We start from the raw sequence: 26,236 nt of genomic DNA on the forward strand, positions 1-26,236 counted from the left end.
TTGGCATCGGAATATTGCTTTTATTTAAATACAATAAAATTTTGCAAGTAACAAAACTATTGGCATATGAAATTCAAACACCATTGAACTGAACAAAAACATGGCTCACTTCATTTCGTCTGCGACTAGTGTTGGCAACACTAGGTTTTATTTTCAACTCGCTGCTCGGCAACAGAACCCCCCCCACCCCCACCTTCCCCCTTTCCTCCCCCCCAAATCATTTACACTGTTCAGACTATCTTACAAGAGTGCTGAATAAAAATGAGGTAAGAAAGTGGTTTGAAGGTTACAGATCATGCAGAACATGCTGAACAGCAACGAAACTATTTTTGTGTAGGAGGAAGTAACAAAAAAAAAAAAAAAAAATCACGTGTGCATCTCAAAAGAAATCGATTTACACAGCTTTTAATCTTTGGTTGACGTACGTTGACGCATGTTGGATGATTTCACAGCTTCTTCCCCCTCCCTCCCCTCCGTTGGCCCCGCTTCCCACAGGAAAACCAGTGGAGCTAAAACTGAAAGTAAAGAAGGGGGGGCATGGTAATACTCTTAAATTCACTTTAAGATCAAATAAGTGGGTTTTCTTCAACTCCTCCCCCCCTTTGCTGGCTTATATTAACATCTGACGTCGACAGGTGCTGTCGCCCATCAAGGCGAATAATACTTTATACTATACAAAAATGTACATTCAATCGAGCTCAAGCTATGAATTGGCAATTGCAGCGTGATATCTGAGTTAGTGTTAAACATTTGTCAGAATTTTCATTTTATTTTGCCTACATTTTATTTGTCTTCACAGAGGGCAGCCTGGGAAGAGGCTGAGCTGTTAAAACACTGTAAAACAAAAGAAGAAGAAGAGTCACCGGGCTACTATTTAACAGGTTTCGTGGAATTGTTCATTTTGTGGAAATAGCAGCCCTGTAATAAATAAACACTAATAACAGTAGAACTCAGGAGGACTGATGCGAGTTGGACTTGATGCAAGGTGACGGCAGCAGTGTTGGCGCTCCGACAAAAACAAAATAAAGACTCTCCCAGTTCTTGGATCTCAACATTGAGCAGCTAACCCCTCCCGACTCTGTCTCGTTTAAAAAAAAAAGCACTTTTTTTCTACTTCCTGTCTGTCTCTTTTTCACCGGTGAACCCCTTTGAGCGCGTCAGGCGGTGCGGTTTGGGTTTGGTTCTGAAGCCGCTCCAGCCTGCTTGCCACGCGCCCCTCTCACACCTCCGGTTAGCCTCCGTCTCTCTCTCTCTCTCTCTCTCTCCCTCAAACACACACACCCTTTGATGATTGCATTAACACTGGAAAGGCCCACAGTACAGACACGCGCATACATTTCAAAACCAGTTCACAGTCTCGCTTGCTAACTTGCTAACACACCTACACACACACGGGAGCCGCGCGCTCGCACACGCACACACACACACACAGAAGCACTGTACTTTGTGGTCAAGCTGGTGGCTAAAGACAGTTTCTTTTAATTTCACATATACTAATTATATTAAGTTGTACAAGGAGATGCTTTGTTTCTGCCCTGTGCGAAGCAGGGCAGACGCACTTCAAGCAGAGGTGACGTTGGGCTGCAGTTGTTGGCCAGCGTCGAGCTGAGTGTGGGGCTGCTGAGGCTGGAGCTGCTGGGATTTGGGATGGAGCTGCTGGAGGCCGGGGGGGGAGGCGGACCCAGGGGCAGGGGCGGGGGCAGGGACAGGGGCAACGGCGGCCGGGGCCGTTAGCTGAGACAGCTGCTCGCTGTTAGCCAGAGATTTGAGCACGGCGTTCTCCCGCTCCAGCACAGAGTTCCTCTCAAACAGCTCCTTGATCTGCTCCTTTAGCACCTCCACCTCCTCACGCACTGCATACATCAGATGGCTTTTCACCAGGTCCTGCACAAACACACGGGAAGGAGCAGGTGGGTCAACAGGCCAATTGCGGTGCAGCGCAGCAGTTGCATGATTTTATTTAAAGTTGGTTTATTTCAATAATTTAATACAAAATCTGAAACTTCATTGAATCATAGATTCAATTATTAGTTCATTTTAGCGATTGATAGCTAATGTTAACCCAAAATTCTGTTTCTTTAAGAATTGGAGTACTACTAAAAAAAAAAAAAATAAATGTCTTTTTTTTGTTAGCAAAAGTGTTGCTGAGCATTTTCTTTTTTTGGACAAAATAATAATAAAAAAAAAGGCTGGGAAAATAAGTGTTTCTAGTAATAAAAAGGCAAACATGGAAGACTATTCATGTTTTGAATCTATATATATTGGAAATTTCTGACATTATTATCTATAATAATGAAAATGAAGGCCTGAACATGTTTCACACTCTCTCTCATGAATCTAAATAAGTTGGAAGTTTCACTTTCTGCAATGAATTAAAGAAATAAATTATAAATCTAATTAAAATTCTGATGATTTTAATTAGAATATTTTCTTATAGAGAACAAATAACTGATGAGCTTACCATTGCCTGTTCAATTTTATTATCAATGGCAACAATGTTGGTTCCAGAGGCACTGAAAGAAAGAAGACAGAAGGAATTAGATTAGCTTTAGCTTCCCTGCAGAAGTTGCTCATTTATCCTGAAACAACAAAACACCCAACACAAGAAATCGATCTAGGCAGTGTAGATAGCATCGGTCAGTGGGTATTTAAAGGAAAAAGTTATTTTATAACAGAGTAAAGAGGGCAAACATTGTCTTTATTACACATAATCAGTGTTAACCTTTCATAATAAAATCAGAAACTCTAAAGAGATTTTCTGGGCACTGCCATGTCCTGGCCTCTGGAGGCAGCGCTGGTCACATAAAGGAAGGAAACGCAGAGGTGAAGAAAATGGAGAAGACAAACTTGGTTATATTGGCACAATACTTTATAGGAGGAACATCTGATATTTCCGGAAATGTTTTAAGATGACAAGAAGGAAGGAAGTGGAAGGAACGGCTTTCATCTGAAAAACGTGGCAAATAAAATCCAGTAAGAGAAACCGGCAGACGAAGTCACTTAATTGGGAACACTTAATTATTATTGCAGGGAACAGGAAAAAAAGGACAAAACAATTTTACTCCGTTGTAATCTCAGTGAGTTGGTTCTACGCAGTGTTGACTCAGGAGGCGTGAATACAAATAGAATTAAATTTATTATCCCACAGAGGGGAAACTTAGGTGTGTAGCATCGAGATATGCAGGTTTACACAAACGTCTTCCAAAAGTGTTATGAAAATATATAAAACAAGACTAGCAATAACGGCAATAATAGTAATGATATACTGCACAAGATAAAGATACGGTGCAGTTATTAGAATAGAAATATTGTACTCATAATCCAAGGTACAAATGAGCAGCATAATTTTGGTTTATTTAACCTCATACCATTTCACAATTATAAATTACTTCTGTTGGTTTGTCACATAAAACACTGAAGTGTGTGGTAGTGAGACAAAATACGAATCCTTTTTGAAAACCACTGAAGTATGAGCAAAATGACTTTTCTCCACTAGAGGGCGACAGAGAGCTTCATGTCCAGCTGCATCAGTCAGACTTAAACCAACTGTCCCCCACTGCAGCAGCAATCTGTAAACTGTTGTCCACAAATTCTCATGAGTTTCTGAAACACACAATATTTTTGAAAGACCTGAAGCTCAATCCCAGCATGCCTTGCAGCACAGTCCCAGTCCTGTCAGCCCCTGAACCCTACCCTCGACCCCCTACTGGGGACAAGATGTCCTATTCCTCCGCAGTCCGTCTGGCTGGTGTGCGCGAGACGGGCGGAAGCGCTAAGGCTGATTGTTATCAGGGGGATGTGCTGGGGAGGAATACTTCCCATACCTCTGCTGCCATGACGCCCCATCACTCATTTTATTCTCTCCTTCCTTCTGATTCGTTCCTAAGATACGACTAAGCTACATGGCCCGCCCGGCCACCTGGCCTCACGCCGCTCCTGAACGCCTGCTACGAGAGATTCACTCTGCGACGCACGCCCATCGCTGCAAGGCACAAATTTATTCTTAATTCTTTGCCCCCCACATAGACCACATTATCCCCCCACCCCACCGCCACCACGAGGGTGAACCGTTTCATGACCCAAAGCTGCGAAAAATGTGTGTTTAATTTAGGCACAGTGAGCTCTCCTAAACTTTTCCTCCCTAATGGAATTTTTTTTCCTCCTCTCAGTCTATAAAATAAAGAGCTTATGGGTTATGGGTTCCACCCTTGTTGCTTCAGTGGCTTTTGACAGTACAGAAAAATAAAACCACACTCTGTACACCCTACCGCTCCCCACTGCCCCGGTATGTTTGGGTTCACACCAGCCCACTATTTGCCTACTTCTGGAAATGACATAACTTGATTTGTAATTTGAAGAGACAATGGCACAAACAAACCACACAAAATTTCACTTATACCTCCCTAATCAGAGATTTCTTAATTTGCTTACTCAAACATTCTCGTGTTTGCGGTTAGACGTTCATCTAGGTACCCTAAAATCATTCACAGATAACCCAAACTACGATAGATCTTCTGCTGTGGTTCCTCCTCCCAGAACTCCCAATGATCTCACTTCTACAGTGAAAAAAAAGAGAGAGAGAGAGAGAGAGAAAGAAGCAGTCTTCCCTGGAGCTTTTCCTGCAGAACTCCTGTAATCACATCAGGGACTAGAAGACGAGGAAAATTCGAAACACCAGTGTGTACCGTCAGCGGGACTTGTGCCAGTGACGGATCTGTAACTATGGTGACCGGAAAACATCGATAACACAACAACCGTTCCTATGGAGTCGTAGAAGATTTGTGGGCTCAGATTCTTGTTAAACCCTGAAGGTTTAGGTTGATGCTTGCAACTTTAGCTGCGGCTGTAGTAGTTACGCTGATGCAAGCAGAGAAACAAAATCCTATCAGTGCCCTATTAGGACACCATCTGGTAATCAAAGAACTTGCGAGAACAACTGGAAGTTCTTTCAGGTAAGCAGGAGGAGCGGGTTCTGGAAACCACACGAGTGACTGAAGAAATTTATTTATGCTTTTGGGGGGAATTAGTACAGAAATCCATCTGACCTCAACTCGGTCCCCTCAAAAGGAGACTGTGTCGGTACTGCAGTGTGTAAAGTTGAGCCTCTGAAGATAATGGGCTGGGCTGAAATGAAACAGAATGCTAATGTGGGTTTCAGTTTACTCTTGATTGTGCAACAGATACTTCTACATCAACACGGCTGATATTTACAAGCTCCGCATACGGGTTCCCATACAGCACTGGCAGCTAAACAGGAATGCCAATAAAAGTCCACTAGAGATAGCAAAGTATAGAAGGGCGAGAATCTCTTGGGGCCATCAAATTGTTGTCATTTGTGACAGATCTGCTGGTGTGTTTAAGAGCAGCAGGGTTCCCGCTGCGGCGCAACGTTTTACAGGCGGCGAAGCGCTTTACAGGCGACGAAGCGCTTTACAGGCGACGACGCGCTTTACAGGCGACGACGCGCTTTACAGGCGGCGACGCGCTTTACAGGCGGCGACGTGCTTTACAGGTGGCGAAGTGCTTTACAGGCGGCGACGTGCTTTACAGGCGGCGACGTGCTTTACAGGTGGCGAAGTGCTTTACAGGCGGCGACGTGCTTTACAGGCGGCGACGCGCTTTACAGGCGGCCTTCCAGGGTGATGAGACGAGAACAGAGATCGGCAGGCGAGATCCTGACGACGTTATAACTTCACCTGGTCAACGGAAATGCATACAGTACATTCACAGCCCTTCAACTTTTTCCCCTATATTGTGAATGCATCAGTAGCTGCGCTTCCATTGCAAAAGAGCGCAAATATGTGAATATGTTCTGCTGACATTCTGCATTTTCCGTGTTTCCATTAAATAAGAAATTAAAAATCACACTGAATAAGCTTGTTCACACAACAAGTCACTAAGCATCAAGGCAGCGACGGATATAAGCCGTTACATGAGAAACGATAATAATTCACCCATGGTAGTACTGCTCATCATCCATCAGTCATCATCATCCATCAGTCGTTGGACAGACAATCTTCTTATACTTGGGAGCGGCTACGTGTATTAGAGAAATTATTCTCTGCGATTTTACAGAAGAGCTGTGGATTCGACATGTTTGACTGACGCACAACTTTTTATGAACTGTGCATCTTCTGACCGCACACGATCTGAAAACCCCCAAAACAAACCATTCTCCTGCTACTTTCTGTCGCAGTCTGTCGTTTTCGCCAGCAGTAACATCCGGTTTCGATCACGTGACTTGCGTGATGCAAATAGATCTATTTCAGACAGAGGTGTAAAGAGAAGCAGCAAAAGCAAATGAGATGGATTGGCAGTGCTAGCCAAAAACTGCAACAAATTATTATTTTATCAATTATTCTGATGATCAATCAACTTATTGAATTAAAAAAATTGGCACTTGGTGCAGATTTTCTATTTGCCCACTTAAACATTTTTATACAATATTAGAAATGGTTTAAGGGATGCAAATGAACAATTCAATTCTTTTTTTAAAATAAAACATTCTATTGCCTCAAATGAAGTAGCATAACATTCATTTAGTGAATCTTAGGAGTTTTGGGTAAAACATGTTTTTTACCTTAAAAGCAATCATTTTTGTACAGTTCTGGCTGAATTACTGCTCAGAGTATGTATGTCAACAAATGCCCTTCTTTAGGTCGGACAGTCTAGCAATCGATTAATCATCAACTGAACTCGTGGACGATTATTTCAACAACTGATTAATCGCGGTTAATCGTTTCAGCCATACTTGTATGATTCTGGACATGTTACTGTAAAATATCTCTGCTTTTTGGATATGGAGCTGTTAGCATGTCCTGACAGTCATGACACTGTCACACAGCAACAGTCTTTAGTCAGAGGCCTCTTGAGACTTGCTGCAGGACTGACTGCTACTGGAGATTCTTCTTGCCCAAAGATTTATAGTCTCAAGGACTCTTTGAAGATACTTGGATGATAAGAGTTACAAAAATTATTTTCCCTTTGGAATAAATAAAGGATATTCAAATTAAATATAGTGTGGGCGTTTTTCTCATTTCAGTCAACAGACGACTTCCACCGGTTGTGCTAAACGCGTTCTTACACAAGCATGCACCATGAGTCGTCAGAGAACAAAGAGGAAGTACAAAAACTGCAACCGAGCAAGCTTCAAAGCATAATTTGGGTGGCAATGTCATGCAAATTAATCGAGTTGTAAAACTATTGAGGGTCACATCACGTTTCTATTTAGAGCTTCGTCTCAGCAAACAAGGCCTAAGGAAATCAAATGGTTTGTGGTGAGAACTCAAGACTGAGGGGGGAAAGAAATAGGAAGTAGTTGACTGTTCATAAACCATTTACTGAAACTTTTTCTGCACTCATAGTCAGTTTTAGATCAGTTCATTTGTAATTTAAAGGAAACGATTTGCATCATCAGAGCTGGTTGTGTCCTCCTTGTAAAAGATCAGGTAAAACTCACAGTACCTGTTTTCAAGTTGCAGGTGCGAGTTTGCCAAGTTATTTTCTTTCCATATAAAAGTAAAAAGACACAATCGACTAAAATGACATATTATTACAGGGGCAATTACTTGTCATCACTCTGCCCATTCCTGCATGTTTCTCATGAGAACCTACAGACACGCTCTTTGCAACTACCTTCCTACGAATCAGTTTGCCTGGAGACAACTCAGCACTTCTATTTGCCTCAAAGCACTTCAGAGAGCATCTACTGACATTTATGGAACAAATGGGACTCTAAGACAAACGGCACAGCACCACTGTGAACATACACGACAAATAAAAAAGATCAGACCTGCAACTATGAGGAGTTAGTTCCCCCCCCCTTCTTTTCTATCTATCCTCAAAACACCTGTGAGTGTGTGTACATGTTGCTGAGCTGCTGGCATTGAGCTGCTTGTTCAATGGGGACAACTGGTATGTATTGGGACATTTTGAATACAACCAGCAGTAGTTGAGGTCGTTAGTTCCCACTGGTGGGAAGCTAGCAGCTCAACAGACGTCTTGGTGTTTAATTAGTTTCAGTTATTAGTGACTTGTAAAAAAAAATAAAAAAATGTAATTTTCTGTTACAGCAACTACATTTTCTAACTTGAACTCAAAACTGATCTTAGTATCAGAATTTTCTTTCCAGTTTCATTAGGTTTCTGAGAGTTAAACCTTGACAAAACGTTTAAAGAAATATTTTAAAAAACTTCTCAAAAAATAAAAGATACAAAAACATATGAGCCAAAAGTATGTTTCTAATGACATCACAAAATGTGTGAAAAGCTTTTATAAATGAATCAGATTTCTAGAGAAGAAAGTTGGATTCAGCAGATAACTTGATGTTGAATTAGTTCAAATAAAGTTGCTGTTCGTTCTTTCCTAAAGCCAAAAATCTTTCTGTCATGTCCGTCTTGGAGTGAGAAATGTTGAGTCTTTTGGCTATCCTACAGCTAGCGCTCCACTTTGTCTACAACGAATAAAACCAGAGACTACAGTTATACGTGTTTAATGAGCTAATAGCTAATATGAGATGCTGAGGCAGTTTTAAATGTCTTCTGTAATCATTTTGTATCTGAACTCCTTTTAACTGCGGAGCTATGTGACACATACTGCTCTATTTAACATACATGGTATTACATTGCCTCTTGTTCGAGAGTAAATTATGAATATTCAATCAGTATAAAAGATACTTAGGAATTCTTCCTAAGTATCTTTTATAGCTACAATACATAAATTGCTTTATTACCAAACAACAGCAAGAAAGAGCTATTTTTCTATGAAATATACAGTTTGAAATGGAATTTTATGTCATTTCAAACTGTGTATTTGAAATAAATATCAAATATACAGTTATACTGCATATAGCTGTACATACAACATACAGTCATATATATTGTATGTACTAATAATTTACTTATTAAACTTATTGTAGTTAAAAAGTAAGTAGCTCCTTTTTAGCTATTTATTTTTGTTAACTTTTTACTATTTATATATTTGTAGAATCTTAAATTAAAAATTTCCCTTTTATGATCATTAGAATATTTTTGAATTTGAAAAAACAATAGAATAACTATGTTGGCGTAATACAGTAATATAATGCACATTACATTTTCCTGTCTGCAACATAAAGTCAGTCAAGTATGATCTGTCTGGTAAAGGAAAGTTTCTTTTTAGTTGGTTTTTTGTAAGTTCCTCTATTTGCCGACTTTCAGTTATGCCAAGAGAAATAACTGAAAGTTTAAGCATTTTAATAGTCACTTCATTCAGTTTTTGATTTACTCAGAAGAAAAAGTATTTAGTTGCTGTTTTAGTTCATGAGAACAAAATTGAAGTCGGCTGGCACAAAAAGTCTGATCAATGTCTGAGTCTCTAATAAACATAAGAAAACTGTCTGTGTAGTTAGATTCTAACAGACAGGGTGGATCACCAAAAAAAAACTTGCTGGATAGAATAACCATCATGTTAAAAATGGCTCTGTTAGAAAGGTTAAATCTGTGTTCTTCTTTGGGGTTTCACTAAACCTGTTCCATGACTTCATCTTGTTACGTTGGAAACGGACCCCAAACAAGCCCGAGCAAAAAAAAAAAAGCGGACAATTATGGGTCAACAACACGAGGGGTCATCAACACCAAGATCTACAAAGCACACCGGCCCAAACACATCGCTAGTTATCCCCGGCTTCCATGGAAACGCAAGCAGACTCGGGTGATTGGCGTCTCCACAACACCAACCGCTCAGAGAAGCAGGGGAAAAGCTAAACGCTTGTAACGAGGCCGCTAGCTTCATCTCACGGCTTTGTTCTGGTTCAGTTAAAACAGACGGCACAGATCCACTTCACGCTAACGCTGCAGCCATTAAAAGCGAGACGTGCACTGATTTTTTTTTTTTTTTTGGAGCGTACAGTTCCTCAGTTGGCTGCTGACGGTGTGTTAGCTGTATATTCCTCTTAAAGCAGTTTCATTTCCTGTCACTCACTTATGCTTTCAGCTGTTTCTTTTCCATTCTTGTAAATGTCATCACAGCAAAGTTGAGTTCCTTTAAATAGGGGCCCCTCGCTATTACCCTCCCACACTGTCAGCTGGACATTTTCTTCAGATTCAAACATCAATCAAGGAACAGAAGAACAGATTTCAGTGAAAAATTGTTCTAATTGCAACAAAGCAGTCTTGAAAACATTAAGACAGCACAAACTGACTTTAAACCTTGTTTAGAACTACAACTTTGTGGTGATACAGGTACCACACAGATCTGACCATCGACTTAGCAATAAAGTGAGGAAATTAGTGTTTGATCAGCTGTTGCAGCAATGCTTCTTCTTGGCAATAGAAAAAAACACTCAACAGCATTTGCAGGTTGAGCTGCCAAGTTCATTACTTAGGTTGTAACTCCATAAACTTATTTCTTCTATTGACTTTAGCGTTATCTTCTGGAAAAAATGAGCAAACAAGAATAATCTGGTTTAATAGCGTATGGAGTGACCGTACACAGTGTGTAAGTTTACTAAAAGTAAAGTTCACGCATCGCCACCGGTTGAAGAATTTAACCTGGATATGTCCAAGCATTTAGATCGCCTCCCACGATAAGACTCGCACCATTTTCGCTAACTCTGCTTGTGTGGCAATCGGGGTAGCATGCTCCACATGTGCTCCGCACATTGACCTTGTGGTCCAACTGGTGCAGCCAAAATCTGATTTATCACGGAATGCGACTTTCCTCCTCAAATTTTACTGCACATGCTGCCGACATCAATGCAAACGGTTCTGATGGTAAACGGTAGTTTTGACCCGTCCTGGCAGCCCTAAGAGACCGCAGACCATGTCGGCTTGTCTGAGTAGGGAATTGAAAGCCAATGTTCTAGTGAACCTGCAGAAAACTACCTTTGGTTCTCAATTGTTACCGAGTGAGGACACCTTTTTTTTTTTGTGGTGTGGTCTTTTTGGACAATCACTTAGCCGTCAGTCTTTTAATCCTCTTCTATAAGTAATTTGGCATCAATATGGACATCGTCCGTGGGCCAAATCCAGTATGAGGTTCCAGTAAGTGTGGGGAGCACTGGAACTACTACAAACATTAATCATGAAAGAAGAAGAAAATGTCCAGGACATTTCCTCAACTTTTATCTGACTTGTACTAAACTCGGCAAGTGATTTAAATGCAGTTTGTTGAATCCAAACTGACTGGTTGGCAGACAGGACAGCAGATATTCACAACTTCTTCCTAATAAAACCAGTCTAACATAGTCACTCTATATTTGGTTCTTTTTGGTTGGATATGTAGAGCAGTGAAGACAGCAGATCCATTTTGTCTCCAAGCAAACTGAATCCGCTTCTCTTCCAGCTCCAGAACCAAGACAAGATATCTTCCTGGGTCTAACTTTCTGAAATAACTATAAAACTGAACATGTGTTTACTTTCTTCACAAGAACAAAACAAGCCAAGCAGCTCCTCGTTCTGTTTGGTGGCCAACACGAACCCTTGTTTGAGCCCACGGTCATTACAAACCTTTTCCGGCTCAGTTTGATTCAACACAAACGCTTTTTGGAACTTTGAAACTGTAAGTGCAGGGCCTGGAAATGTATTCAGACCACCATTTTACACATTTTGTCATGCTACAACTAGAAACCTAAATATACCGCTAATGACACTTTGTGAAGGTAAGCAAAGAGGTAATTTGGAACATGCAAGAACTAACTGGTGAACAAGAGTCCAAACGTGTGTGACCAAATCTGATTTCTAACGCCGTTTTTCCGTTTCTGGCCCGAGAGTTTTGTTAAGCAACATTATAGAACAAATAGCTTCAAGTCTATTTGTTCAAGGCTGCTTCTGGTCAAATGCTGATCGATATACAAAATGCTATGTTTATCCAAAAACTCACTCCACACATCGCCATGGTGAATCATGGTGGTGGCGGCGGCATCATGCTGCGTGGATTCTTTTTTAATCAGCAGGGACAGGAAAGCTCAAGCTAGTTGCAATTGCTGAGCCGATCTGAACTACATCAAAGCATATCGATGTGTTGGAACGGCCCAGTCAAAAACCGGACTTCAATCAAAAACGGCACTGATTGCACTTTTCTGCACGATCATTGATCTTTAAGAAGCCTGATCTGTAGATAGCGTGATTTTTTTTTTTTTTGTTTGGAAAGTTGCTAAACATGGGGGGAAAAGTTGGTAGCAGTGGGGTGACTATTGCTAATAGCAAATGTTCAGATGTGACCTGGTGGGCAGTGGCTGATTTTCAGACTTTTGTGGAGTTGAATAAAATCGGCTACTCATGTATCGGCCGGTTGCTGAGCTCCCAAACTTAAGAAAATCGGTGCACCCCTACTTAAATCCGGTTGAGCATCTGTGATAATCTGAGTTTGAGATATTCTCAAGAGAAAGAGGAAAAAATTCAGAAATATGCCCTTTAGTCTTAAAGACCTTAAACTCTTTAAGACCTTTAAAAGTTTAAACTCACATTTAAGGTTTTTTAAGACCATTATCAATACGATCCATAAAAGAAATGCACAAAATATGTTTTTGTATTTGTCAAGGGACCAGAACTGTGAAATTGCTTGGGTCTGTTTTGTTGCTCTTGGCAGCAGCTTTGTGCTTCTCACACCGAGAATGGTTGTAAAGTCTTAAACCCCACAATGACAAGTTTTCTCTTTTTTCCCCAATGCAGAATGGACCTAGCATCGCTATGGGTTGGCAACAGAAGCGAGTCAGTGGCAAAGATGAACTCTGATAAATTTACACTTACAGATGTAAAAAAAAAAGCTAGTTACCATAAACAGCTAGTTACCATAAACAACTAGTTACCGATAGCCTGAATCACCTTGAGTCACCTTGCCTGACAGAAAAACGAGAAAACACCAATATAAGATATATAGATACGTATATATATAAGATATATAAGGCTAAATAGTCTTTCCACGACAAAATGTAAGACCTGTGATTAACATGTTTAAAGCCAACTTATGTTTTCTTGAATGAATTTAAGACATGTGAAGGCTTTAGACATAAATTAATTTAAACCTTAATGATATGGAAAATATATATACTACTCTTCAGATTTTATTTTTACCCAAACAATATGCAGAATTTGTAGACTGTTCCATATTTATGTGCTGCTTTTGACAGAGAACAATAAAACATATTTTAAGGGGAATTACTTTTTTTTTTTTTAAAGGCCCACTAAGGATCTCTTACTGCTGCTCAAAGTGCCTCCAGATGTTTAAAAGATGAATAGAAAAAAGTAAAATTCCCCCATAAGGGATGGTTGAACTGGTTTTTAATCCGATTACCTGTCTGACCATTTGAGTTGGCCTCTCTTGACTCCGTGTACTTTTGTTCATCTTTGAAACTCAAGAGGAGAGCAATTATCCTGGTGGATAGCTCTATAGAAAAGTTAGCAGAGCTTGTGAAAGCAACGCCTCGTCATCCCTTAAGCGACAAAGGTGTTATATGATGTCACAGGAAGCTCAGGAGAACGACTGCAGGGAATTAACAGGGCGAGACAGATCTTATTGAGGCGACCGGCGGCCAGCGCTGCGTCCGCTGCCAAGCTTTGTTTCCAAACTCAATCCATGCACGTGTCAAAAAGCAAAGCTCACTGCTGCTGAACACTGCACGCGCTTTGTTACACTCTGGCAGGCCGGCCCAGTCCAATCCAGCTCGGTACTGTACCTATCGCTGTGAGCCTTTGAGTCTCTTAATCTGCTTCCAGACTGGAAGGCCTGGTAGAAAGCCGTGGAGGGGTTCCTGTGTCAACCACATCCGAGGAAGAGAGAGAAGAGAAGAGAAACAGTGAAGAGAGAGAGAAAACAGTGAAAACACACCGAACCGATTCTGGAAATGCTTTTACCCACTTTGAATCCCACTACAAGACTCTAATGTTGCTGTGGTAACCGTGTAATATTGTCATTGTGACGCTAAGGGCGATCAGAAAATGTGACGTTAAAGTGGAATGAAGCAGGAATGGATGCTGAACTTTATGGGCCTCCTTCCTCCAACTGGTTCACTGGAGTTGCACAAGCTGTGCTACTTGGGAAAAAAAAAAGGATCATTTTCACATGGTAACTTCTTAACATGTGAAAATGTTAAGAATTTGAAACGAGACCGCTTTCAAATTTTGGAGCTAGAAACACTTTGGAATGAAAAATATTTGCATGATCAGATATTCTGCACTTTTTAAACCAGATACTGAGATCAGACATGATAATATGTCAGGATGTTTATCCTGGAATGATTCTTTCGACATCTGGTTTAGACTTTTAACCTGAGATGTATCGTCGGCTGGTGTCCGAAATTGGTTGATATTTAGATTGACTGGCTCAACGGAAACTGAAAACTGAATCCCTTTTTCTGGACTTCGATCCAGAACCGAATGGCATTCTGGGGGATGTAGGCAGGGGGAAGGGTTTAACTGCTCAACCTCTAACGACCAGCTAAGCAAGGTTGATGACATCATCAACTAACTCAGTGACTCTCCGGTTACCTAGCAACAACCTGTTGTGTAACATGCACAGCAGCAGTTATCTGTCTTGCCACCAAACCCTGTCGCAATAAAAAATTTATCAACGAATCACGTCATAAATTAAAATAAGCTCAATAAAAAATAATCAATAAATAGCGATATCGACTGATATGAAATGCTTATATTGTCACATGTTTCTGCGGCCGCATTGTTCTGTGCTACTTTTTAATTATTTTGTCTCAAATTAATAAATGTCTGCTCTCTGACACGCACACAGTGGGACATCACCCCTCACTGAACAGAAACACCCCGTTGTTTTCTTAAAAACTATGTTTGCATAAGAAACTACAAGAAAATATTGAAGAAATATTCAAAATGCAGTGATTTTTGTTGTCTGTTGTTTCGTTTTTTTACAGAACTAAACACGTCTAAAAGCCGGATTGACATGAGAAGCAGAAATCGGAAACAAATCCCCGATCGGCGCATTCCTACATTTACTTTTAGTTGGTTACAAGGACACTGTGTTCCATAGCGAGGGATGGACGGTGGGGGTGGGGAAGGAAACCCCCCCACTCCTCCCCCGTTGACCCCTACGCACTCATTTTACACACACACACTCACGCAGCATAGTCGTCTTTTACAAAACTAACTGGTCCCTTCCCACCTCCGCACTCACACACACACACACACAGTGGAGTTGATCTACAGCATGTGTGTGAATATTACCGCAGCCAAGGCTCTTTCCTAGAAACCTCTGGCACAAACTGCCTCTGTCACATTACCTCATGACTAAACACTCTCGCTCTCTGCTAGCGCTCTGCTTAAAATCACTTTGCGGGCAGTGGAGAAAAAAAAACCAAAAAAAAAAAAAAAAACCCTGCGCACATCCACACGTGCGGCGGACGCACACCTCCAGAGAGAACTCCCCTCCTCCGCAGCTGAAACTTAGAGAGCTCTGTACGTCTCCGCTATCGGCCCAAATCCACCAAAATCAGATGACTCAAAGTCCTCCTCTAGAACCCGAGTCATCGTTCTGCTGTTTTTGAAGCAGCGAGCGCTCGCCTCTCAATGCTGCTCTTTGTGAGCCTGTAACACAACATGTCAATATCGTTTATGAAAGCCGCTCTTTGTGAAAAGCCTGCGTCGAACGGTGCCAAAATGTGAAATCCACGACCTAATATCAGAAATGAGAAGGATGGAAGGAGGAAAAACTAAACAGAAATAAGGAAAAAGACGAACCATACTGGCAGATATTTACAGCACATAAAGACTCTGTTTTTCCCTCCGTTCTTTCGGATTAGAGCTCCTGGTTTAAAGCAGATAAAACTCATCTTGGAGAAAGAATGATCTGATTTTTTTTTTTTAATGTCCAAAAGCAAGTCGAAGACCTAGCAACAAATTAATGTAACTGTTTTGTGGCAAATGATTGAAGGTTGACATCATCCGATCAGAACATGATACCTCACTTTGACTCTTCACTTTGAATCATAATGACTCACTTCTAACTAGGACTGTTGCAATAAGCAATAAATCAGTTCATCAAATGATAAATTAAAACGAGTGCAACAATTACCATTACCATGATTTATCGATTTTTTTTGTCTTTCTGCCAAAGCTAGATGGTAAAAGTTTTCAGTGTTGTGCTTTGGTCTCAACTACCCCTGTTTTTAAAAGACTTTTCTTTTTTTTTTTTTTTAACTGGGACTTTAAAATTCATTTAGTCGTTGTATTTATTTAATTTGGATATTTAAAATACCTTCCAGTTCCAGTGTTGAATGTTCATAAGCATTTAAAGTTCACTGATCTTTGAGAATCTGTTGTTGCATTATGTCGTCACCATGGTTGAAAATGGTCTTAGGACAGCAAAATCATCGTTTACTGCAATAACTTCTTGTCTGGAAAAAATTTGTTGCCGTCTTGAAGAAGTCTACTTCAAATGGGTTTTTTTTCCCTTCCAAGAACAATATTTGTATTTGTGGAGCTATAATGCTGTGCCATGCAGTCACAGTCATACAGTTACCCAAAACATAAGTAATAAATAATTTTCTCATCATGATCTTTATTGTCATTACAATAAAGATCATAGTTTAATGATCTTTATCATTAAACTATGATCGTGTTTAGTGGACACCCACATGTCCACGGCAACACTGAGACCAGGAACAGGGACCATTAGCGACCCCCACTCTAATCTGCACAATTGAGCTAAAAAAAGATTCAATGTATTTGGCAACACTGACATCGCTATGAATTCTGTCATGCAGTCAGATAAAAAAAAAAACAGAATGCAGTTTGTTTGTTTTTTTATCTTCCTTATTGTCATCACAATAGTACTACAAAATATCATGCTAAAGTTCTTAAATCCATACTGCCAACTCCTACTGAAGAGTAATCTTTATTAATTATTTGATTACTTTATTTCCCAAACATCAACTTTACTGAGAATCTAACTTATCTAGCGCACACAACAACACGCCCCAGTTAAACCTTGAACTGAGTGGCTGTCATACGAGGCGTGGAGGTGATGACTGAAGCCGAGTCGGCAGACCTTCAGACCAGCCGGATCGGTCCGACCGGAACAACACATCTTTCTTTTAGGAAACGGCTCAGAGGATCCACAGAGCATGTCAAATCCTCCTTGTTTACACAGAGAGCGTTCACACACACACACATACACACTGACCTCTCTGTGAGGTAACTCCAGATAAAATGTGCCCACCAAATGTCATATGATGCGAGCGGAGGGCCTCGGTGTTGGAAGCGGGGAGCGAGCCGAGGAATATCAAGTGAATAGGAGGTGGAGAGCTGAAAACAGGATGTAGCAGGGAAGAGTGGAGGCCACGGAGGGAAAAAAAACGCAGTTACACACGCTGTCCTGGTGTCACTGCGACACCCACATGTCCACGGCAACACTGAGACCAGGAAAAGGGACCGTTAGCGACCCCCAGCTCAGAGTTGTGGACACGGCTACAGCTAGCCCAGTGCGATCCCTGCCTGCCAAACCTCATCTGATAAAGATTAGACTAAAGACTCACCGATCTGATACCAGAATCTCTGTCAGTACTGATGCTGAAAAAAAATTCCAGATTGGAAGTCGTGACAATATGCCCCATCCATAAGGGCAAATCTATTCAGTCTAATTCTATGCTTTGTGCTCTGAGGGACATCATGCTTTATTATTTATTATATTTAGAATTTCTAATTGCTCTTTCTGAACCATTTAAAAGAAAGTTTGTTGCCGTTTATTTTTCCACATGTTCGACCAAGGCAGTCCGTTTATTGTGTCTGTCAGTTTCGGTTTCTTTAATTCAGTAAATGTATGTCTGTGTTTAAAAAAAAAAAAAAAAGTTTAAAGTCAATTCAGTACCATTTTTCTGTATCGGATTGGCATCGGCCAGTATTAAACTTCAGGTAACTTTTTCTTTAATTTTTTAAAAATTTCTGCTCATCTCTTTAGAAAGGATATAAATATGTACAAATTATTCCATCTTTAGTAAGACCACTATTTTTAATTTCAGAATTAACTTCTACACAGTCTAATCTTGCATTTTGAGATGTTTGGCTTTTATCTGAAAACATGCTCACAGTTCACCACTGAAATCAGCCATTTGAACTGAAACAGTCTCCGATACCAGATGAGCAAACGAATTCAGAGCACAAGACCATCATTCAGCAATATTCACTAGCCGGCAGCAGCAGAAAGGCCTCTGATTGATCACCATCACCCAAATGCATCGCAGAGAAACGACGCGTCATAACGAGACAACCAGTTTGCCGACACACCCCCCTGTTATCAGGAGAATAGGGGCACAGTGGAGAGAGCACTGCTGCAGACATGATACCAGCTGGCTGTCACGAGAGCCCCTTCCTCTTATCAGCATGGGAGACGAGACCCCCTACAAGCTGAACATGTGTCTGGACACAAGCACAATGAAAGCCTGGTTACAGAACCAGAAAGGTCCGCTGCTGGTCCCGGCGTAATATTAATAGCTGGTGTTAAATATTAAGATGAATATCAAAGACTTGATGATCTGGTTTCGTCATGGTTACATCCATCGTTATCCAAAGCATATTTCTCTCTGCTACAGCCTCGTCTTCCTCAGACCGCGGAGGAGAAACAGGAAGTGCAAACCAGTTCCGTAGCATTTCAATATAAACAAACTTTAAACAAATTGACACAAGGAAGAAAGAACACTAAGTGCTTTAAGTCACTAGGCCTTCAAAATCCTTCCGTTGTATCAAAGCAGCAGTGGATAGAGTTTTCTCTGAAACTGCCCCTCCTCCACCTGCTGCTGCGCATTGCCTAGCATGTGACTCAAACAAAAATGCTGCACTTTTTCTTAGCAAGAAAGATAAATATAGTTATTACATTTACATACAGCTAGGGGTGGGCGTTTTGTACCATCATTCATTATTTATTGTGAGAAATTTCTCCTAAGAATTTGGATTTATTTTTGTCTTGATAAACATTTACTTTCCAAACGGAAATTAAATGTTGTTGTAGCTCATTAATTTAAAAAAAAATCTTCAAAGAATAACTTTAATGTGGGACTTCAACATTTTAATTTAGATTAGTCGAAAATAGTGTGGTCTTTTTTTGTTTTGTTTTTTATAAGGGTACGCATTTAACAGCGCTGTGGAATTTTAACTTACATGCCGTCTGAATTAGTGTTTCACTGAGCTGTCCGAGCGCAAGTGAACGCAGCACAGAAAGCTCTGCTGAGGTACCAACTCTCCCCTCCCTCTTGTGTTTGGATGAAAGAGAGCAGAGAATGAAAACTCAAAAGAACAGCTGAACATGTGTCAGTGTTGCTATGCCAACACGCTTTCAATCCAGAAAGTTTTCTTTCTTGCCCTTTTTGGTCATTTACGCAGCATTCGCACTGGAGGGAGACGGCACAGGTTTGCAAAATGTGACAGAGAAGTTGGACACTTCTGAATATGAAGCTGCACGGCAGAAAACCAGTTGTATACGATACAGAAATGGGGAACTTTTTCTTCCCATTAAAGCTGGATGGTAGAGGTTGGCGCGTACAGCTGCAGATTTAGTACAACCTGGACTTTTTAAATCTATCGACATCTGGATCTGTGTGGTGGGATGAACCAGAGCATAAAAACTAAACCAGAACACTTCAGTTCACACCAACATCAGGCAGGACATGCTCTTGTCCGTCATGATCCAAATTGTTCGCAGGTACTAATTGTTGATCTTAAAGTTTTTATGGAATTGACAAACTTTGCTTAATGGGTCAAATACTCCCAATCGGATAAAAGGAAGAGCTCCTGATAAATTATAGAAATTTTAATCAGGAACTGCCACTAGTTAAACTAAAATATGCAACAAATTTTCATAGATTTTTTTTTGTGAGCAGTTGATAAATGTAGCGGATATAATATCCTGAGATATAATTATTCTTGAAAATTATTGTTTTTCTATTAGTGATGGGAATCAATAAAAATTTTAATTGGGTTAATTGGAGGGTCCGTAATTGATCTAAATTAATAGTTGTTTTTTTTTTTAACTTGACACAATAGACAACATTTTCAATTCAAAAACTTATTTTGTGGCTAAATTATTAAACAGACATATGAGCTCCAAAACAACTTATTATTTTTAATTTGTTAGATCGTTATTTGAAGCAGAAATTATCCCTCCGTGGACCAAGAGAAACAACTTCGTCTTCCATCTTTATTTGCGGATGTTGCTTGTGCGTCTGATTTACGGGCGTACCAGAAACACTCGAATACAAAGGTTCCGGTCAGAACTTTTGTATGTATAAAAAAAAAAAAAATTTAATGTAATTAATTTCATTCAAATTTTTTAACTTGTTTAAAAATCATTTATGAGTAATTATTTGAAATTAACTCATTATAGCTCTGCCCCTAATCAGAATGCTTTTCCCCAAATATTACCATATTACACATTTGCTTAGTATAACAAAACAAAATTAAATCAATGATATACATAGGAGCATTGGAACTATAGTCAATTGTGTTATTTAGCATCAGTAGGAATAATTTTTGCTTCTTTGTTTCAAATATCAATTAATTGAGGCATACATCTTTTGCTTTTTTATACCATCATATGAGGTTAATTCAGTAGCAAATATCTCGATCGCTAATGGAAACTGGTTAACTCACATGACACCACATGAGAATAAATAATTGATTTAAAAGAGGAAAAGACGACTAATTAGAGTTTAAAATTAGTTCTAAGCTCAATAAACTACCCACATCAACGTGAAGCACAATAAACCTGTTGCTGCCAGGACTCTACAGGCTGCATTTCCTGCCTGCTCTAGATTCTGGCACCTCTGTGTGACTGTAAATGGAAACGACTGAGAGATTTCAGGCACTGTATCATTTCCGCTTATGTGTGCCATCTACTGCAGCTGAGAACTGAGAGATTACTTCAGGAAGGAGAGTGCGCTTGGTATCTGGAGACAGTAAAAGCCAGCGGCACCCATAAGCGTTTGCTGCCGGAAGTCTTTACCTTTACATATGTTATAAAAGGAAAAGAAAACAAAAAAAAAACAAGGGTCTCTGGTTCTTAACTCTGTTTGTTTAAAAGCACTAAAAAGCTCAGGTAAAAGTGCAAACCGTGCTGTCACGAGTGTGGCAACACAAACTCAAACACTCTTTGCTTGTTTATATTCCAAAGTATTTTTCCTGAGCAGGAACTGGCTTATTAAAAGGTCAGGCATGCAGCTCATTTACAGGGAGGCCGTGATTAGCCCAAGGCTACCGGAACAGTGAGTTAAGTCACGGCAACGAGGGCTACGTTTTCCTTTTTTTTTTTTTTAAGCTGTGCCTTAAAAGCCATCAGAACACACACACACACACACACACACACACACACACACACACCATCCTGGGGTCTGTGTTGGGAAACAGAAGTGGCTTTGGTCAGGTTCAATTTGTGAAGTCTGTTAGCCTTTAAAAAAAAACAAAAAAAAAAAAAAAAAAACAGGCATGCATTGCCGTGGCAACACACATTGCAAACCTCAAGATAAGAGATCGCCTGTGTCAGAGCAGCACGTCCGGACCAATAAATTGTTAGGGGGACGAAAAGAAAAAGTGACACCGGTGCACACTGAGCGAGAAACGTCTGTCAGAGTGAAACTATTCTATGCAACAGGAAGTGCTCACATTGTCTAGAACAGGCTCCACAACTTGTTCCAGATTAACACCTAAAACCGGGGTTTCCTCTCGAAAAATGTCTCACGTATTCGAGTGAAATATCTTTTTTTTATTATTATTATTTAACACCTATTTTTAACAGATTTAAAACATCTGTTAGCTGTCATTTGCGTACTCCTGCTTTGATCAGGTAGATAATCTACACTCCACATTTCTGATAGTTTTTCATTTTGCAGTTGTTACATTTTCCTTCCTGCTCTCAGTGGTTTAGGAAGTTAAATGCGCTTTTTAAAAATGTGCTAATCGACAGACTAGGAACCGGAATGAGACGATCTCTTCTTTATCAGCTCTGATTGGTGATCATCAAAAACTAATCTATTTCCCCCCTTTTCATTAATTTTTTGTCACTGTGTACATATAGAATGAGATTAAAGCCAGCTTTAATCTTATTGCAGTGTGAAAATAAATCAGTGGCGTCCAAACTTACTGGCAAAAATCGGGACGCTAAACGCACAAAATGTGCCTCTTTTTATTTCACCAGCTCAATCATTGAAAAATAGTCAATTTTCTGTTGAAAGCGGACCAGTAAATCATCGTAGATACAAATAATAATAATAACTAAAAAAAAACAGTAAAAATGTCATGCATTATTTATTTTGTATCAAACAGACCTGCAGTTTTTAAATTTCTTTGGCTTGATTTTTTTCTTATTGGGCTTCAAGTTTTGCTTGCGAGTAAAATCAAATCAATACTTTTGGTTCTAGTTACTCCAAAATTAAGATGCATGCAAAAACTTCACTGAAAAAATAAGAATCTATTCATATGTTTTGAAGATGATGTTATTTAGGGGTGAATGAGACGGTGTTGCATCAACCAGCGGTACTTGCAGGCCAGATTTGCTCCATTCTAGAATTGAGGTTAGGCCGCCCAAAATCCTTCAGAGGGCCGCACCCCTGCATTAAACGCATCAGAACAAAGGACTACCACCATTTGTCCCTCTATAAAAGCATCAACTAACGTCATGTAGCGTTTTAAGGAACAGATGAGGATGATCTTGTAAACCTTTCATTTCTTGTTGGATTCAGAATACTGATACGCGTGAGGAAAACCAATTATCGGTACAAATCGGGGGGGGGAACCTAATTGATGCATTTGTTTTTGTCAAATCAAACTTATGTGTGCAACTTGACTAGATGCCCATTTCTGTGAAAAAAAAAAAAAAACGCTTTATACTCGCAACATTCAAACACACTACCATACACACACAGAGAGGCTCTGAGTTGTAAACAAGAGGTTTGCTATATTCAACAGCTTGTTCCTTGCACTGGCCTCAAGTGTTGATTCTCTATCATTTTTTTTTTCTTTTGGCCCAAACTAGAATCCAATATTTTCTTTCTGCACTCCACTGCATTTCCCTCCCATCCATCTGATTTGAAGTGAAGGTAAACCAAGTCCTTCACCTGATGAGATAAATGAGCAACAAGTGCTTCCTGTGACCTGTGCGGCACATTTCTTTCCAACTTGTGTTTCTGAACTGAGCTAAAGGGGAGATACGCCACAGTCGACAATGATCCTGTCAGACTCAAAAGAACCTGCAAACACTTCACATAAGAAAGCAGGAATGCGTTACCTGTCCTCCTCCCCGTCGACAGGTAGGATTCCAAACAGGCTTGTGACAGTAGGAGTGGAGAGCTGCAGGGTCTCAGGCATGAAGGGCTTCCCGGCGTCCCTCCCAGACACAACCGGTGACTGTGCAATGGCCGCTCCCTCTGACTTCCTTCCGCTTGCCTCCACCTGTCCGAACCCGGTGGCGGGGAGGCCCTGCACCCCCAATATCCCCGGAGTCTTGGTGTAGGCTATCAAACCAGGAGGCAAGCTGGAAGTCGTCACATTTGGTATGGTCGCACTGGAGGCACTGAGCACAGTGGCGGCAGCGCCCACAGGTGCACTGGAACCACCTCCGATTGCAGGCACGTTTTGCACACCGGTAGCCACAGGATGGCCCATGGGCTGAGCTTGTACGGCTGGGGCGTACTGACTCGCAGTCTGAAGTGGGAGCAAAACGGGCCCCCCGGGGACTCCAAACCCTACAGTCTGAGGCGCTGGTGGTCCTGAAGAGACAGCCCCCGCCACCACTGCGCCGACATCTCCAGCCTGATTCACTCCAGAAGCCGGGATGTGTCCGCCGGTCGCAGCAGAGAGGCTCGACACCGGAAGAGTCTGTTGTCCCCCGGGAAGTCCTGCAGGTATGGACGCAGGCTGAGGCTGCGGGTAATGCTCCGTCTGGTGCTGTGCCAGTCCGGATGACTGGCTGGCGATCGGGTAGACTCCAGGAACCGGCTGCTGGGGCGCGTGAGGAGGAGGCATCATTGGGGACTTCTGTATGTGGACCTCAGAGTGGGGCAGACCGTTCTGTCCGACGGGAAGCACGCTCTGAGCCGCATGAACCTGAAGACCCCCTACGGATGACTGAGAAGGAAGGGTTATGGGTTTCACACTGGAGAAGGAAGTGTGTGTGGCCGAAGTACTGCCTGCATGCTGCTGGCTGCTGTAGCTCTGATGCAGGACCTGCGGTGGTAGCGTAGAGTGAAACCCTTCCGCCATGGACCCCAAACCAGGACCAGAATGAGTAGCTGGGGACACTGTGGACCCCACTGAAGGTCCAAGCCCACTATCCCTCTCTGCAGCAGGGTCCAGGGTTACACTGCCATGCCTTATGCTGTCAGTCCCCGAGTCCTTCTCGTAGAACTCTGTACACGTCCACCTGCCTCTCCGGAACGGTTCTCCAGTACCGTGATCCAGTTTGATGACCCTGAAGCGTGATGAGCAGCTCACCGTGGAGGTGGCAGAGCTGGACCCTGCAGCAGGCTGGGAGGTGCTGGCTGACACGCCGGGGCTGGCTGTAGCAGGCGGCTGATGCTGGACCCCTCCGGACGGAGTCATGAGGGGTAGCCCAGGTGTCAGGGAAATCCCCAGCTGGTTCTGACCGCCATGAACCGAACCGGAGCCTACAACCTTCCTCAGTTCGGTTGTGTTACCTCCTGGCCCAGGCGGCAGAGTGGCCTGAGGTGCGTTTGCTGGCGCCTCCGCCTCTCCGACGTTATTCAGAGCTTCGTCGGAGGAACTCCTCTCGCACGCGGGCTCGTACTCGGCTCGCGACACGTCGTATATTTCCGACGACATGTCCTCAGTTCGCGACTCGTCCGGGTCGTCTAGACTCTCGGTGTCGTCGGCGGCCCCCACTGCCGCCACCTGGGCCTGAGTCACGCTTGTGATCTGAAAGCAGCTCTTCTTCTTGGCCGGCATCTTCGACATGTTGGCCAGTCGGACTCCGGGTCCCGTATGGCTGTGTGTTTGTTTTTTTGGTGTTTTTTTTTGCTCCTCCCGTCAGAAAGAGGCGAGCTGGTGGAAGCTTTCTGTCTTATTTCCAACACTCGGGTCTGGTTTTCCTCTTCCTATTTAGCTGTAATCAAGATGAATCTGCGCCATCCTCTTCCTCTCTCGGTCTCCTGTTGCGTTTCATGAAGCTGAACTCCACACTCCGCGTCTCCTTGTCCAGCAGTAGGGGTCCCGACACCGCCGAAAGCTGCTTGTACGACGACTGAATTTAAAGTCAGCCCGGACCGGCCTGCTGCCTCCCCGGCTGTCCACTCGTCGGCCGGCCGTTGTCGCAGAGTGTTGCCCAGCTGCAGGAGCTACTTTGAGCTAAGGAGGCCCCGCAGCCCTGAGCGGAGCTAGCTAACAATTCAAGCCAAGTGGCTGCCGCCGCACACTCCCCCTCTACGTCGGTACAAGTATACGAGACATCTTCACGAAAGCGCACCTACTTCACTCGGCTACTTCTCTGGCGTCAAGACGTCCGTCGAGAACACTTTACTTTGTTACTATCTGTAGTGGAAGAGCGAACAGACCCCAAAACGTCTGAAACAAGTGATAATCTTAACAGCGCCGACAGCTCCCTCCCTCTCTCCTGACAAGATGGCTATGTTGTGTGGAACCGCGCTGCATCGTGGGTAAGCAGCGAGCGCAGCGCAGGAGTGTTTACGTATGGCCAGTTTGTGAATCACTCCTCCTGCTGCTTTCAAGAAGCGTCGTAAAAATGGCTATTATCGAATGACTAGTCAACTTATGTGCTAGGAAGCAGTGAATATGACTGAGGTATCCTCAAGTACTTACTTTACTTTAGCTTACTTTACTTTAAATGTACGTTATACATGCACTAATTTAAAGCATTTATAGATCTATTATTGTAACTATCTAATGCATAAAGACATTAGCATAAAATATGTGAATGTTTTCCTGTGCAATGATACGCAGAGGTATTCGCAACCCAGAACGTTTTCACATTCTGCCACAAACATCATTATATTTTTATATTTTCTGTAATAGACCCATACAACATGCCGCACATCTTTTTCCCCGTTATTCCCTTTTATTTCTTTCGTTTATTTATTTTTTATTTTTTTACAGATGTACAGCCTATCTCCAGCGAGACATTTCGGCGAGGTCACCCTGGACAGGCCGCCAGTCCATCGCAGACTTTAGGTTAGTTAGAATTACCAAAATTATTTCTATTTGCTAAATGCCAGAAAACTTTGTCAGAACATTTTTTTGAGATGTTCTTGTCTACAAACATTTTTTTCAGTATCAGG

The 26,236-nt window shown here is 41.8% G+C and overlaps 1 protein-coding gene across 2 annotated transcripts; it reads right to left on the reverse strand.

Annotated features, from left to right (window-relative positions):
• On the reverse strand, window positions 1-25,571 carry LOC114145862 (TSC22 domain family protein 2). 2 transcript variants are annotated; one of them, XM_028019506.1, is made up of 4 exons: window positions 23,215-25,571; window positions 13,655-13,729; window positions 2,462-2,513; window positions 1-1,884 (listed from the first exon to the last, which is right to left on the reverse strand). In XM_028019506.1, exons 1-4 carry the CDS (start codon window positions 24,897-24,899, stop codon window positions 1,561-1,563), a joined length of 2,136 nt encoding a protein of 711 aa, XP_027875307.1. In that variant the 5' UTR covers window positions 24,900-25,571; the 3' UTR covers window positions 1-1,560. The 2 variants fall into 2 exon arrangements, with proteins under 2 accessions (XP_027875307.1, XP_027875308.1); XM_028019507.1 differs by lacking the exon at window positions 13,655-13,729 and having other exon boundaries at window positions 23,215-25,570.
• Window positions 25,572-26,236: the final 665 nt, after the last annotated feature.

Source organism: Xiphophorus couchianus, chromosome 6 (assembly GCF_001444195.1).
Source record: "Xiphophorus couchianus chromosome 6, X_couchianus-1.0, whole genome shotgun sequence".
Lineage (NCBI taxonomy): Eukaryota > Metazoa > Chordata > Actinopteri > Cyprinodontiformes > Poeciliidae > Xiphophorus > Xiphophorus couchianus.